Here is a 14,135-nt window from a genome sequence, read left to right on the forward strand (position 1 = left end):
TCATTATGTAATTCTGGCTGTCCTGGATCTCTAGACCAGGATAGCCTGGAACTCAAAGATCTGCCTGCCTCTGCTGCCTCCTGTGATTAAAAGGCATGAGCCATTACACCTGGTAAGTGTAATTAAAATTTCTTATTTTTGCACTTCTGAAACACAAAAGACAAGTACAGTAGCATTTCGATATTCCCAGCTATTTAGGATGCTAAATAGGATCACTTGAGCCCTCAAAAAAAGAAAAGTGTAAGATCCTAATTTAAAAAAAAAAAAAATAGCTATGACCTGAGTTTAATCCCTACCAAGATGAAAGGGGAAAGACAGAGAAGGGAGAAAAGAAGGAAAAAGGAAGGAAGACAAATTTATTCCATGACAATATTTATATTCCAGTACTTGAAAGGTCAAAGCAGAAAAGTATGAGTTCCAGGTCAACCAAGATTATATGAGACCTTGTCTAAAAATAGAAGATCTAAATAAACAAATAAAAATAGAAGACAAAATTTATTATAAAATTTAAAAACAAGCTGGCTGTGGTGGCACACGTCTTAAATCCCAGCACTCGGGTAGCAGAGGCAAGTGAATTCAAGGCCAGCCTGATCTAGAGTAAGTTGCAGGGCACACAGGGCTACTGAGAGAAACCCAGTATCAAAATAACAATAGATACTATATTGGTACTGAGGTTAAGTTTACATTACCACAAATAGATGAAATTATGTATGAAATCTGTTCTAAAGAAATAGGGCAAACAGGCTGTATGAAAACAGATTGTCTTGAAATAAAGTTAGAGGATAGGTAAGCGTAGGTTTATTGTGTTACACTTTATCCTTCGATTCAGTTGAAGTTGAAGAGTGCTGAGTTCAAAACCATTCTGTCACAAAATATCCTCCACACCTAAATAAATGGACAGATGGATGGATAGATGAATAATGCTAGTATCATTTTTTAAATGACCATAAATCAGCATTTTTAAAAGACAAACCAAGCAATTTCAGTGTGAGGCTTGCAGGGGTGGTGGCTATGGAGGCCATACTTATCTTTCCAATGGGAAAATGAAAACTCTGTTCTTTCATCTAGAAAGCTGAGAACTGGACAATGTTAACAGCTTGGTGATCAGTGTTATCTGCTTGGGCCAGGCCAACAATCTCTTACAACCAAGACCTGAGGTAGCTAGCAATCTATCTAAAATATTCTGATAGCCAGAGGCTCCCCTAAGCTTCCACAACCAGGTCCAGAGGTGGTTAATAATCCAAATGACCTCTAATGCTGTGTGTATGACAGAGACCAGGCCAGACCTTTAGGCTTTTTAGGCTAGTACATGTAGTGTATCTCTAAAACCCATCTTTTTGAAGGAAATGACGTGTACCGAGTCCAGTTTCAGTGTAATTACACTTCTTTGTGCAATGGGGATTGTATTACACCAGAAGACATTTTCCAAATTATACTGGATTTAAATACATGGGGAATAAACCACCTGTTATTAGACTTCTGGAAGTCTGATCCAGTATGACAAGTCAATCTGCACTGTGTCTTCTTATCTCTTCAACGAGTTTGCTTCCCTGTATGACACCTGCAAGGCTTGCCCACCTCAGAACGAGGCAGAGGAGTGGAAATATCTCACTGACAAGGCCATGAAGTAAGATGGATTAGTAGACATGGCCATTCTTGATGACATGGCCCTGGGTGTGGCAGGGATGGCCGGTCTCATCAAACTAGCTGTCTTCAATTACAAATCCTGAAGGCAGCCTCATCTGTTCTCTGCCCCGGCACCTGAGGTGGAGGCGGAAAGACATGGGGATGGGACAACACAATATTGGTACAGGGTCGTCTGTCCATCTTTACCATCACTTTCCTTCTTTCCCAATCCTTGTCTTCTCCAATCTCCATGACCTTCAACCTCACATTCCCTGGCACCTACTGTTTAATCCTAAATTATGATTTGCAAAGGGAATTAATAAAGTTGGGCTATGGCTTGGGGAGGGGGGTATAAAAGAAAAACCCTATAGGAAATCCCTATAATTCTAGCACCTGGGAGGCTGAGAAAAGTCCAGGGTGGAGAACAAAGGAAAACAAACTGAAAACATTAAAGCATATTGAGGACACAGTTCAATGGCAGTGTGCTCTGTGTGCCTAGCAAGCTGCAGGCTCTAGATTTAAATCCAACTAATGAATGCGGGGAGGGGTTCAATAGGAAAAAATGAGTTTATTTCAAGTTTCTATCTTAAATAATTTCTTTATAATCACAACCAGTAATTTTACTTATGCTGTGGTACAGGGAATCTAACATAGGGCCTCAAACCATGCTGGCTAAAAAGTACTTATCACTGAGTTATCCCTTAGTCCCAACAATTTTCTTTAAAAAAAATTTATTAAGGGGCTGGAGAGATGGCTCAGAGGTTAAGAGCATTGCCTGCTCTTCCAAAGGTTCTGAGTTCAATTCCCAGCAACCACATGGTGGCTCACAACCATCTGTAATGGGGTCTGGTGCCCTCTTCTGGCCTGCAGGCATACACACAGACAGAATATTGTATACATAATAAATAAATAAGTAATTAAAAAAATTAATATTGTGCTGTGCCCACGTGATTGGGGGTGGGCATTCAAAAGGACACATGTCAAGATCAGAAAGAAGATCAGAAGACAACTTTGTGCAGTCAGTTCTCTCCTTAGTCAATTCCAGGGGTTACCACATTTTTGCAAGTACCTTTACCTACTGATCCATCACACTGCTACCCCACCCCCAATATTTTAGACTTATTTTATAAGTGCTTTCCCTCCATAGATATATGTATACCACATGCATGCTGGTGCCCTCAGATATTAATAGAGGGTGTGGGATGTCCTGGAAATGGCAGTTATAGATGGTTGTGAAGCACCTTATGGGTGGTGGGAAACTAACCCAGGTCCTTTACAGGTGTCAACAGTGCTCTTAACTACTACTGAACCACCATGCCAAGCCCCCAAAAAATACTTTTAAAACAATGATTACAGTGTTAATCTTTCAATAATATCCCAGAAATCTCACCTATGAGGCAAGTCTCTTTTCTCATCTGTAAGATGTTGAAATACTAATTAGTTAGTACATAGATCTAACAAATTCAATAAAATCTCTTCTTTCCATCTGTCAGCAGGTAAAATCACATAAGGAAAACATCCTAGCCAAGTTATAAAGTCTGATTAGACTTATCCACAGTAAAACACAAAATAAAATATACCTGACCTCCTTGTAGAGTAGGGAGAGCATCAGTTTCATAAAATGGTACTAAGTTCTCAGGATTTGCAAGAAGCTTCACTTACCTTCTTCACCAAGGAAATTAGCAAGGTGTCAATCAAGAAAGAGAACTTTGTTACCATCCCAGGTCTAAATTCCTAATCTCCAGGTATTAAAAGAGTAAATGTAAGGGTACAAGTGCACTACTGAAGCAGCAGAATTTATAGAGCTTAATACCTTTACACACTGTGAAATTTCAGCTATCAAAAGATTCTTTTTATTTGTTTTTGTTAATCAGAACAGGGTTTCTCAGTCCTAACTGTCCTGAAACTCATTTTGTAGAGCAGGTTAGTCTTGAACTCACATAGATCCACCTGCCTTTGCCTGAGAGCTGGGATTAAAGGCGTGCGCCACCACCTCCCAGCATCAAATGAAGTAATTTCTATATTTTATCTTCAAGTTTAATTACTAGACCTAGACATGATGACATAGGCCAGTAATCCAAGTTCAAGGCCTACACAGAAAAAACATCTAAAAACATAAAACAAGCACACACAAAATTATTAAATAATTTATTCATGCAGGGCTGAAGAAATGGATCAGTGGTTAAGAGTACATACTGCTCTTACAGAGGACTTATGTTCAGTTCCTAGCACCCACATCACAGTTCACAAACACTTGTAACTCCAGTTCCAGGGGATTTGATTTCCTCTTCTGGCCTCAATGGGTTTCTGCATGCACATGGTACACATAAAACTCAATAAATAATTTATTCCTTCTTCATCATAGATTTGACCACCTAACTAAATGTCAGGCCTCAATAATGTATTAGGAAAAATGAGTAAGCAAATTATAGTACAACCAGATGGTGTAGGGCATTGCTGGTATCACTAGGTTCTTACTTCCAAACAATTTCTAGTAGCCCACAATTGGCTTCTCCAGGATTTGCCTGAGTTGTAGAATTTCAATGCCTAAGAACATACCATGCTAGGGCAGCCTTCATCCAGCAGGGATATAAACATGGTCTAGCCCTTCCAGCCCACAGTAGTACTCCTCTGATATATGACTTTGAAGTTAATACACAATGTTAACCTAGATATGTATTAATTTATCTGGTTTCTCAGTAGAGTTTCTTTGTGTATCCTTAGCTGTCCTCGAACTCATCTGTCTGCCTGTATATGTACTTATTTGGTTTTTCAGGTCAAGATTTTCTTTGTGTAGCCTTGGCTGTCTTGGAACTCAATCTGTAGAACAGGCTGTCCACAAACACACAGAGATCCACCTGCCTCTGTCTCCTGAGTTTTGGGATTAAAGGTGTGCGACATCAATGCCTATCATTAACTCAGGTTTTATTGGGGTCAAACCACAGTTCCTCAGCAAAACTGTAGATTCCCAGTCTCATCCCATCCTAACCTGCAGAGTTAACACATTAGTTTTATACTACTTTCCAAATCCTCATACCTGCTTCCAGAGAATACAACCTCAACCTGCATCACAGGCCCAGTTTAAGAAGGTGTGAATAAGAGATCCATACAAGTTTGTAGAGTAGGCACCATGGGTGCACATGCATAACCAATTTGAGGCTACAGTGAGACTGCCTCAAGAAACAAAACAGCCGGGTGGTGGTGGCGGCGCAAGCCTTTAATCCCAGCACTCAGGAGGCAGACATGGGGATCCTTCTGAGTTCGAGGCCAGCCTGGTCTACAAGAGCTAGTTCCAGGACAGGCTCCAAAGCTAGAGAATCCATGTCTTGAAAAACCAAACCAAACCAAACAAAAACCAAGCGGGGCTTGGAGAGATGACTCAGCAACTGAAAGCACTGGATATTCTCGCAGAGGATCCAGGTTCCATTCCCAGCACCCACAAGAGCTAACATCCATCTGTAACTCAAGTTCCAAGATTTTCTATGACCTCTTTTAGCCTCCATATGCCCCAGAAATGCACACAGTACAGAAATACAAGCAGGAAAAATCTCATCTACATAAATTTTTTTAAAAATTAAGAAGTATGCCGATGTGGTGGTGAACACCTTTAATCCCAACACGCAGGAGGCAGAGACAGACAGATCTGTGTGCGTTTGAAGCCAGTCTGGTCTACAAAGTGAGTTCCAGGACAACCAGGGCTGTTACACAGAAAAACCCTGTCTCGAAACAAACAAAACTTTTTTAAAAGAGGCAAGATGGTTCAGTGCACACATTTAGTCTCAGCACTTAGGGGGCAGATATGAGTTCAAGGCTAGCCTACAGAGTAGATTCCAGGACAGTCAGGACTACACAGAGAAACCGTACCTTGAAAAACAAACCAAAAAAGATGGCTCAGTGGGTAAGGATGGTTCCTTAACACCAGTTGAGGGGTGGGAGGAGCAATGCTCTTTTCTGACCTCCCAAGGCACTAGGTAAGCATAGCGCATACATATATGCTATAGGCAAAGCAATCAAAAAAAAAAAACTGCTCGATGTGGTGGCACACACCTTATATGCCAGCAGAGACACAGAGGCGGCAGTTCAAGGCCAGCCTGATTTGTGAAGGAGTTCAGGACAGACAGAGTTACATGGTGAAACCCTGTCCCAAAACAGGAAAGGGAGAAAAAAAGAAAGGGTATCATATTTAAAAAGGCTAACATATTCCCCTCCATCTCCTATATATGCAGATATATTGTCTTTTAAAAGATAGTTAAGAAAGAAAACAATTTAATACCCACTGCTTGTGGGTAGAAATAAATAGGCAAGCTAACCAATCAGTTCATGTATTACACATTTTTTAAGAATTAAGCAAACCTACAATTGGTGCACACATACCCCAAAATAAAAGACCAAAATTAAATACTGATGCGAAAATCCTTTCTTAGATTTGTTTAAGAAAATCAGGTACGTATTTTACGTACTTTACATATTTTACGTATGTTAGCTACCTAGGAATCAAAATCAACTACAATTTCTATTATAGAAAGGAGAGAATTAAATGTGGTTTAGTTTGGTTTGGTTTGAAACAAGGTTACAGGATGCCCAGGCTGGCTTCAAACTCATAGTAATCTTTTTGCTTCAATATTTAGCAATTTGCTTCAATCTCCAAATGGGACTATACCACACTCAGCTACTTTTCATAGATTGAATGACATACTAACACATGTAAAATATACACTACAGAAAGATAGATTTAAAGATTTGGTTTTCTTTTTTTATGTCCGTGTCTGTGAACACTAGAACACTGGATCGTCTGGAACTGGAGTTATGGGAAGCTGTAAGCCACCAAGGCAGAAGCAGGAAACCAAATTCCAGTCCTCTGAAAGAGCAGCAGCAGGTGCTCCTAACTGCAAAGCCATCATCTCTCCAGTAGGGTGGGGGAATGATGATGATTTATCAGGTAATTCTCCAAAGATGTAAAAGTCAATACATGAAACACAAATTTTAGCATCTTTACTTGTGATCAAAAATATTTCACACCCAGTAAGATGGTTAAATGCTAAAAGACAACAGTTACTGAACTTGCGACCTCACTCATGCTAAGCAAGCACTCCACCAGAGCACCTTATACTTCCAGAGCAATTTCAACCTTTCATGTGTGCTGTGTGCATGTATGTGTTAGCATGTGGGAACATGTACCATTATAGGTACATGAGTATGAGGGTGCCTAGGAAGGCCCAAGGCTGACATCAGCTGTCTTTCTTCATCACGCTCCATTTCACTGACTGAGGGAGGTCCTGTGTTTGAACACAGAGTTCATCACTGATGGCTAATCTGGCCAGTCTTCATTGCTCTGGGATTCTGTATCTCCTTCCAGTGTGCTGAGATTACAAGTAGGCTGCCAAACTTTCTCAACTTTTATGTGGGCTTAAGGAATCCTATTGCCCAGCCTCATTTAATACACAATAAGTACTTTTCTCTGCTAAGCCATTCATCTTAATGCTGAAGTGGAAAAGAAGATAGAATTAGACCAAATCAAGTCAGATCATGTTTCTTTTATGCTATTGTTTGTTTTGAGACAGGGTCTCTTTATGTAGCTATAGCAGGCCAAGAACTTGGTAGGTAGACCAGATTGGCCTCAAGCACAGAGATCTATCCACCCCGCCTGCTTCTCAAGTGCTGGGCTAACGGCATGTCACTACCCCTGGCTTCATGTTCATTTACAAGTAGAAAAACAAAGAATAAAGAAAATACTCATAGACTATAAGGTCTGTTACGTACTATAGTAAGGCAAAACAACATGAAGGAGCAAAGTAATCTCTCACACATCGTCACATAAATTGCCAATCAAATGGCTACTTGTTTTTGCTTCAATGGTATTTACACACTGAATAGAATACTTACATGCTGTATTTCCTGCTGGCTGGCTCGGTAGTTTTTCTTGGTTAAATTGTCCACCAGGTAGCTGATTTGAGACAAGGCCAGCGAGAGCGAGTCAAGATTCATTGCTGGTTGGGGCGGAAGCAGGCGGCCGAGCCCGGCGCAAAATCACCATTATTCCCCTTTAGTCACCTCAGAGGCAGGTTAATGCTTTCTTTGTAATTAGGCTATCTCTGTTATCTGTAAAATGTCTTCAGTTCTTCTTTACTCTGTTCTGAAACATGGCACCTGTTTAAAAATAAAATTCCAGAATTCAGTTGGGAGGGAAGGCTAATAACTTTCAACTTTCATTTCTGTCATTATTTAAAATGCTATTAAAGACACTTTTAAAAAAATAATTATGTCTCCTCTACCACTGTAGATTTTTTTTAAATGCCAAACTTTTAAATTTAAAAACTCTTCCAAGAGTTTAAATTTAATAACACGACCTGCAATTTCTGAAATATCCACTTTATCAATTTCAATTAACGTCAGAACCAACAGGAGCACACTTGGGTTTGACACTAGGCCTCACTGAGCCTTTTAGCTAAGTTCAGGTGTAAATTAGGGTCTAAGTAAACTCACCTCCACTTTCAGCTCCCCTCTCCACAGTATCCCTGGTTCCTAAGGCTTCATTTATTCACTCTTTTTCCACACTACTGCTTCAGAATCAGATAGTTTAATGTTAAAAGTTGTACTTCGGGGTGTATACTGTAGGTATTTAAATGGTTAACTGAAAATCAAGTAAGAACTCCAGAAACCAAAGCTGAAAGTGATCATAAGAATAATTTAGACTGGAAAGATGACTCAGTGGTTAAGAGCACTGACTGCTCTTTCAGAGGTCCTGAGTTCAATTTCCAGCAACCACATGGTAGCTCACAACAACTTGTAATGAGATCAGGTGCCATCTTTTGGCCTGGAAGGGCACACATGCAGACAGAACACTGTATATATAATAAATTTCTTAAAAAAATAATAATTTAGACCCTCAGGAGGCAGAAGGATCTCTGTTTTCAAGGCCAGCCTGGTCTACATATTGAGTTGCAGGCCAGCAAGGGCTACACTGCATAGTGAGTGAATCTCTGCCTCCAAAAAAATAAATAAATAAAAATAATTGTTTAGAAAAGAAAACCCCAAACTGTAGTAAAGCTAAAATGGCATGTTGTTCATTAGTCTATTCCCAACCATTCTAGTCAGCTAACAGAAACAAAAACCAAAGCACACCCTTTTCTCAATTACAAATTAAAAACTTTGCTCATTTAAAGCATAAATTAAGGTAATTTTGCTTATTACAAGATTTATTTACACACATGACTGTGGAAGCCAGAAAAGGCCACTGGAACTCTTAAACTGGAATTATGGGCTGTTCAAAGTAACCTCATTTGGTAATTGGAGACTAAACGCAAGATTATTTTTATTCCCCCAAAATTTTTAAAAAATATATAAATAGATTTTATCAATAGAAATAATTTTCTTTTGGGAGGGGTCTTTAAGACAGGGTTTCTTTGTAGCTTTGATGCCTGTCCTGGAACTCCCCCTGTAGACCAGGCTGACTTTGAACTCACAGAGATCCACCTGTAATGGGATTATAAAGGCGTGCACCACCACCAACCAACAGCAGAAATAAATTTTAAGAATAGAAAATATTCAGCTTAGTGTCTATAACTACAACTTCAGGATTCTGTTGCTGGCCCCCTTTTAGCTTCTGCAGGGGCTGGCATGTGTAAGAGTTAGTGCTCGCTCGCGCGCTCTCTCTCTCTCTCTCCACAAACAAAAACACACAAATCTTTTAAAAAATTAGGAGCAGATATAAAATACGAATATCTCTGTGAGCTCTATGCCTGGTCTACAGACAGTTTGAGACACCATGTGAGTGTTTGAAATTGAACCCAGGTCTTGTGGAAGAGCAGCCAGTGCTCTTAAGCACTGAACCATCTCTCCAACACCACATAATTTTTCGAATCAGTTTTTAAATTATTTCTGCAAAATATCATGAGCCAAAATAATATTCAAAGCATATTTTACATGAATAGTATTATTTGACAAGAATTACAAACATATGGGTTGTGTGTTTAGGTATTTATCACTGATAGAACACTTGTCAGCAGGTATGTGGCCCTGGAGTCTATCCCTAGCTCCATAAAACACTACCAACCACAACTCTCACTTATCCCTCATCTCCCACATCCTTGCGTGAACCAAGAAATGTGATCTATGTCACCTAAAACAAAACTAGCCACCCTCTCCCTCCAAGATGATGGTTTACTTCTTTTTCTGATGATCCCACATAATTTTCCTTTGAGCTCCTTACTAGCTTTTGGTCTAACATAAGAGACCTCAGCTTTTCTTCTCTATATTCTTTTCTTAGTAATCTACTTCAGTTTATGATTTTAAAAACCATCTGCAGCATCAACTCTCTAAATTCTACCTCCAGCTCAAGCCTCTCTTATGGTGTCCACATTTTTATTACTTTTCCTGATAGCCAACACACAGTATGTTTTTTTTAAAAAAAAAAAAAGCAAAAACAAAAACAAAACTGGTCTTCCCACTCACTTTTAATTACATGCGTGCAAAGTCTTCCCAATCTCAACAGATACTATTTTCTTTTATTCATCCCAATATCTTAAACTCCCTCCACTCCCTACACCATGTGCTCCTCCTACCATACTTAAATCTGATCATCTAAAGACCATTTTATCTCTCACCAGAATTACTATAATAGATTTCTAACTAATCTCTCAGATCCTATCTACTCTTCTCTGTAGTCTATTATCAATATAAACAGAGAGAAAAGTTTTGTGTGGGTGTGTGTGGAAGTCAGGGGTGAAGTCAAGATGTCTTGCTCTGTCTTGGGGCGGGGTGGGGGGAGCTTGGGAGTCTCTCACAGAACCTGGAATTTGAGTTCTGTAAAATTTGCTGGTCAGCAAGCCTCTCAGGTCTGTCTGTTTCCACCTCTCAACTATGGGGTGTAGATCAAATGTCTAACTTGGGAATCCACACTCAGGTCACCATGCTTATACAGGAGCATCCTGCCCACTAACTCATCTTCTAAGCCCTAAAAACTTGAAAAAATAGAACATGAAAAACTTTAAATGTTACCCTGTGCCAAGTGTGATGGCACATACCTCAAACCCAAAAATCAGAGGCTTTTTTTTGGGTCTTGTAATTTTTTAAATTTATCTTTATTTTATACTTGAATGTTTTGCCTACTTGTATGCCTGGGTACCACATGTGAGCAATGCCCCTGGAAGCTAAAAGAAAGCGTCAGAACCCCCGGAACTGGAGTTACAGGGTGCTACTGAATTGCCATGTGAGTGCTGGGAATTGAAGCCAGGCACTTAGGAATCTTAATCACTGAACCATCTTTCCATCACTACTGTAAAAAAATTTTAATTTAAGTGCATAGAGCTCCCTATTTTCATTCCACTATAATCTTTTTCCCTTCTGAGCTGATTTTTCTTTTTTTTTAAATTGAACTATATATATTTTTTTTTCTCTGTTCCCCTCCCTTCCTCCCTCCTCCCATGATCCCCACATTCTCAATTTACCCAGGAGATCTTGTCTATTTCTACTTCTCATGTAGATGAGATCCGTGTGTGTGTCTCTCTTAGGGTCCTCTTTATTTTCTAGGTTCTCTGGGATTGTGAATTGTAGGCTAGTTTTTCTTTGCTTTATGTCTAAAAGCCATTTATGAGTGAGTACATATTATATTTGTCTTTCTGGGTCAGGATTACCTCACTCAATATATTTTCTAGATCCATCCATTTGCCTTCAGCTGACTTTTCTTGAAAAAAATATTTTGATCATATTCTTTATCCTCCCAGCTCCTTCAAACTCCTCCCCACTCCCTACTCAGTACTCAACCTCTCAAAAAAAAAAAACTTACAAAAAAATTAGTAGTACAAAAGAGGTACATAAGAAAACATGGAGTGGATTTTGTGTTGGCCAACAGTATATCCCCAAGAATGTGGTTGATATAGTGACATTCCACTGTAGAAAACCTATTTCCCCTTTCCAAGTAGCAAACAGCTTCTTGTTTAGGGGTGGGACTGTGTGTGCACTTCCCATTCTCCCTGATGAGATTTTGTTTGGTTTGAACCTGTATGTAAGCCTTGTCCCTGCGGTTATTCCATGTGTGTGTTATTTTTGAGACAGAATCTCCCAATGTAGTAGCCCTGTCTGTCCTTGAATTCTCTCGTGCGCCTACCACTGAGCCTCAAGCGCTAGGACCTCAGATGTATACCACTACTTTGCCTAAATTATCTCAAGGTTACTAAATTTCTAGCCCAGTATAATGATGGCACAGGCCTATGACCCATCTCTCAGGGGGTCGAGGCTGGATTAAAATTCCAAAGCCAGTCTAGTCTACAAACAAGACCCTAGCAAATAACAACAAAAATCAAGACTGCCAAATAATTTTCTAGTATAGTAACTTCATGTAATTGGTAGAACAGGATCATTCTGTTTTTATACCCAGCATCTAATACAATTACACAGATGACAGAAATGTTTTAACAATTTCATTTGAAAAACCAAGCCTTGGGTGGCTCAGCAGGTAAAACACCTGCTGCTGGCAACCTGAGTTCACTCCCTGGAACAGAGAGTAGAAGAAAAACAACTCCTGAAGGCTATCCTCCGATTCCCACAAACACACACAGATATTTAAAAAATAAACAAACTTCAATTCCCAGCACTCCCATCAGACAGTTCACAGCTCTCTGTAATTTCAGCCCTAGGGGGGAATCTGACACGTCTGACCACTATAGGCACCAGCACAGAAGCCAGTGCCCCAAACACCTTACTCCATAAACTCCAGTTCCCGAGGGCCCCACATCTTCTGACTTGAAGGTACCAGGCACATATGTGGTACAGATACATACACGCAAGCAGAACATTCATACAATACAAAATACATCTTAAAAAAGAAAAACAATGTAGTCATACAACACAATAAAAATGATAAAAATCCATTTTTAAAAAAAGAACAGTCAGAAAACAACTACTTTTTAAACAGGTCTCACCTCTTCCTTAAAACACATGTATGAATCCTTCCAAACCCCACGGAAGTTGTTGAGTGTACCACTAGAATGGCTACGGTGGAAATACCTACCCATAGGAAACCAAGTTAAGAATGGAAATATTCTGACACTAACATTAAACCCATCCCAGTCACATTATACTCTTTCTCCTTCACCTTTCAATTTGACAATGCTCCACAAGGCAAAATGAAAGGGCACCGACAACCTGTCATGACCACAAACTTCTGTAAGACCAATACTCTAGAGCAGGGGTTCTCAACTTGTGGGTCACAACCCCTTTGGAAAATATTTACATCACAATTCATAACAGTGGCAAAATTAGTTATGAAGTAGCAATGAAATAATTTTATGGCTAGGGGTCACCACATGAGGAACTGTATTAGGAAGGTTGAGAACCATTGTTCTAGAGGCTAAGCATTAAGTTAGAGGGTACACAGGCAATACAGGCAGACTGTCTCAAAATAAACATACCGTCAAAAAGAAAGGGCACTAACATGTCACAGCAATATACCACAAATTTATTTTAAAGTAATACATTTAAATATTTATTTAAATGTAACACATTTAAATATATTTATAAATTTACAAATATATTTAAGTTTATTTATATCATATTTGTAAATATATCTAATTAAATATTAAAGATAAGGCTATTTATAGTGGGTTGGAGATATAGCTCAGTGGTAGAGTGTTTGTCTAGCCCACACAAGGCCCTAGGTTTGGTTCCCAGCAACACACACACACCTGACCCCCCCAAAAAATTAATAACAGAAATTTTCATTGGTGTAAAGATCATCTGCAGTCCACAGAACTTCCTCAAAAAGGCAAATAACCACTTAATGTCGTTTTCTCATAAGCACCCACTTTGTATCCTGTAGAAGGAAAAGGCTTAGGAAAGAACACTGACATTTTCACTGGAGAACACCACCCAATAGAAGATGAGAGCCGGCGGTGGTGGCGCACTTGGAAGGTAGAAGCAAACAGATCTCTCTGAGTTCGAAGCCAGCCTGGTCTACAAGACCTAGTTTTTGTAGACCAGCTACAAGATATACAGGAAATCCTGTCTTGAAAAACAGGGTAGGGGGCTGGCGAGATGGCTCAGCAGTTAAGAAATGCCTGCCCTGTCGAAGGTCCTGAGTTCAATTCCCAGCAACCACATGGTGGCTCACAACCATCTGTAATGAGGTCTGGGTGCTGCAGACATATAGGCAAACAGAACACTACACATGTGACTTAAAGTCACTGGAAGATGCATTACTATTAAGAAAAGAAAAACGGTATACTCACAGACATATCTTGAGCCTAACAATGGGTTCATGCACTTTATCTGTACCTTTCCTATATCAGCTAAAAAGCAAAATTACAAACTGAAAAAGCATAAACCACATACACCACAAAAACGTTGGCCTTTAAAGATAGTAGATCCAGCACTGCTCCTGAACTCACGTATCCCAGGCTCATTTACAACGTATAATCCACGCACAGCTCATTGTCTCAAGTAGCTGGGATTAAAGCCATATATCATATTCAGTTCCAAAAAATTAATAGTCTAGTCAGATAAGATGCATCAGC

The 14,135-nt window shown here is 39.5% G+C and overlaps 1 protein-coding gene across 8 annotated transcripts in view; it reads right to left on the reverse strand.

Annotated features, from left to right (window-relative positions):
* The window catches only part of Cnot1 (CCR4-NOT transcription complex subunit 1), an 80,119-nt gene that overhangs the window by 57,928 nt on the left and 8,056 nt on the right, over positions 1-14,135 (reverse strand). For all 8 annotated transcript variants that reach the window (XM_048431558.3, XM_048431594.3, XM_048431575.3 and 5 more), the window contains exon 2: positions 7,510-7,773. In XM_048431558.3, the coding sequence (XP_048287515.1) occupies positions 7,510-7,611 (102 nt within the window). In that variant the 5' untranslated portion in view covers positions 7,612-7,773. The remainder of the gene's footprint in view (positions 1-7,509; positions 7,774-14,135) is intronic.

Source organism: Myodes glareolus, chromosome 22, assembly GCF_982192425.1.
Source record: "Myodes glareolus chromosome 22, mMyoGla1.1, whole genome shotgun sequence".
In the NCBI taxonomy this organism is placed as follows: Eukaryota; Metazoa; Chordata; class Mammalia; order Rodentia; family Cricetidae; genus Myodes; species Myodes glareolus.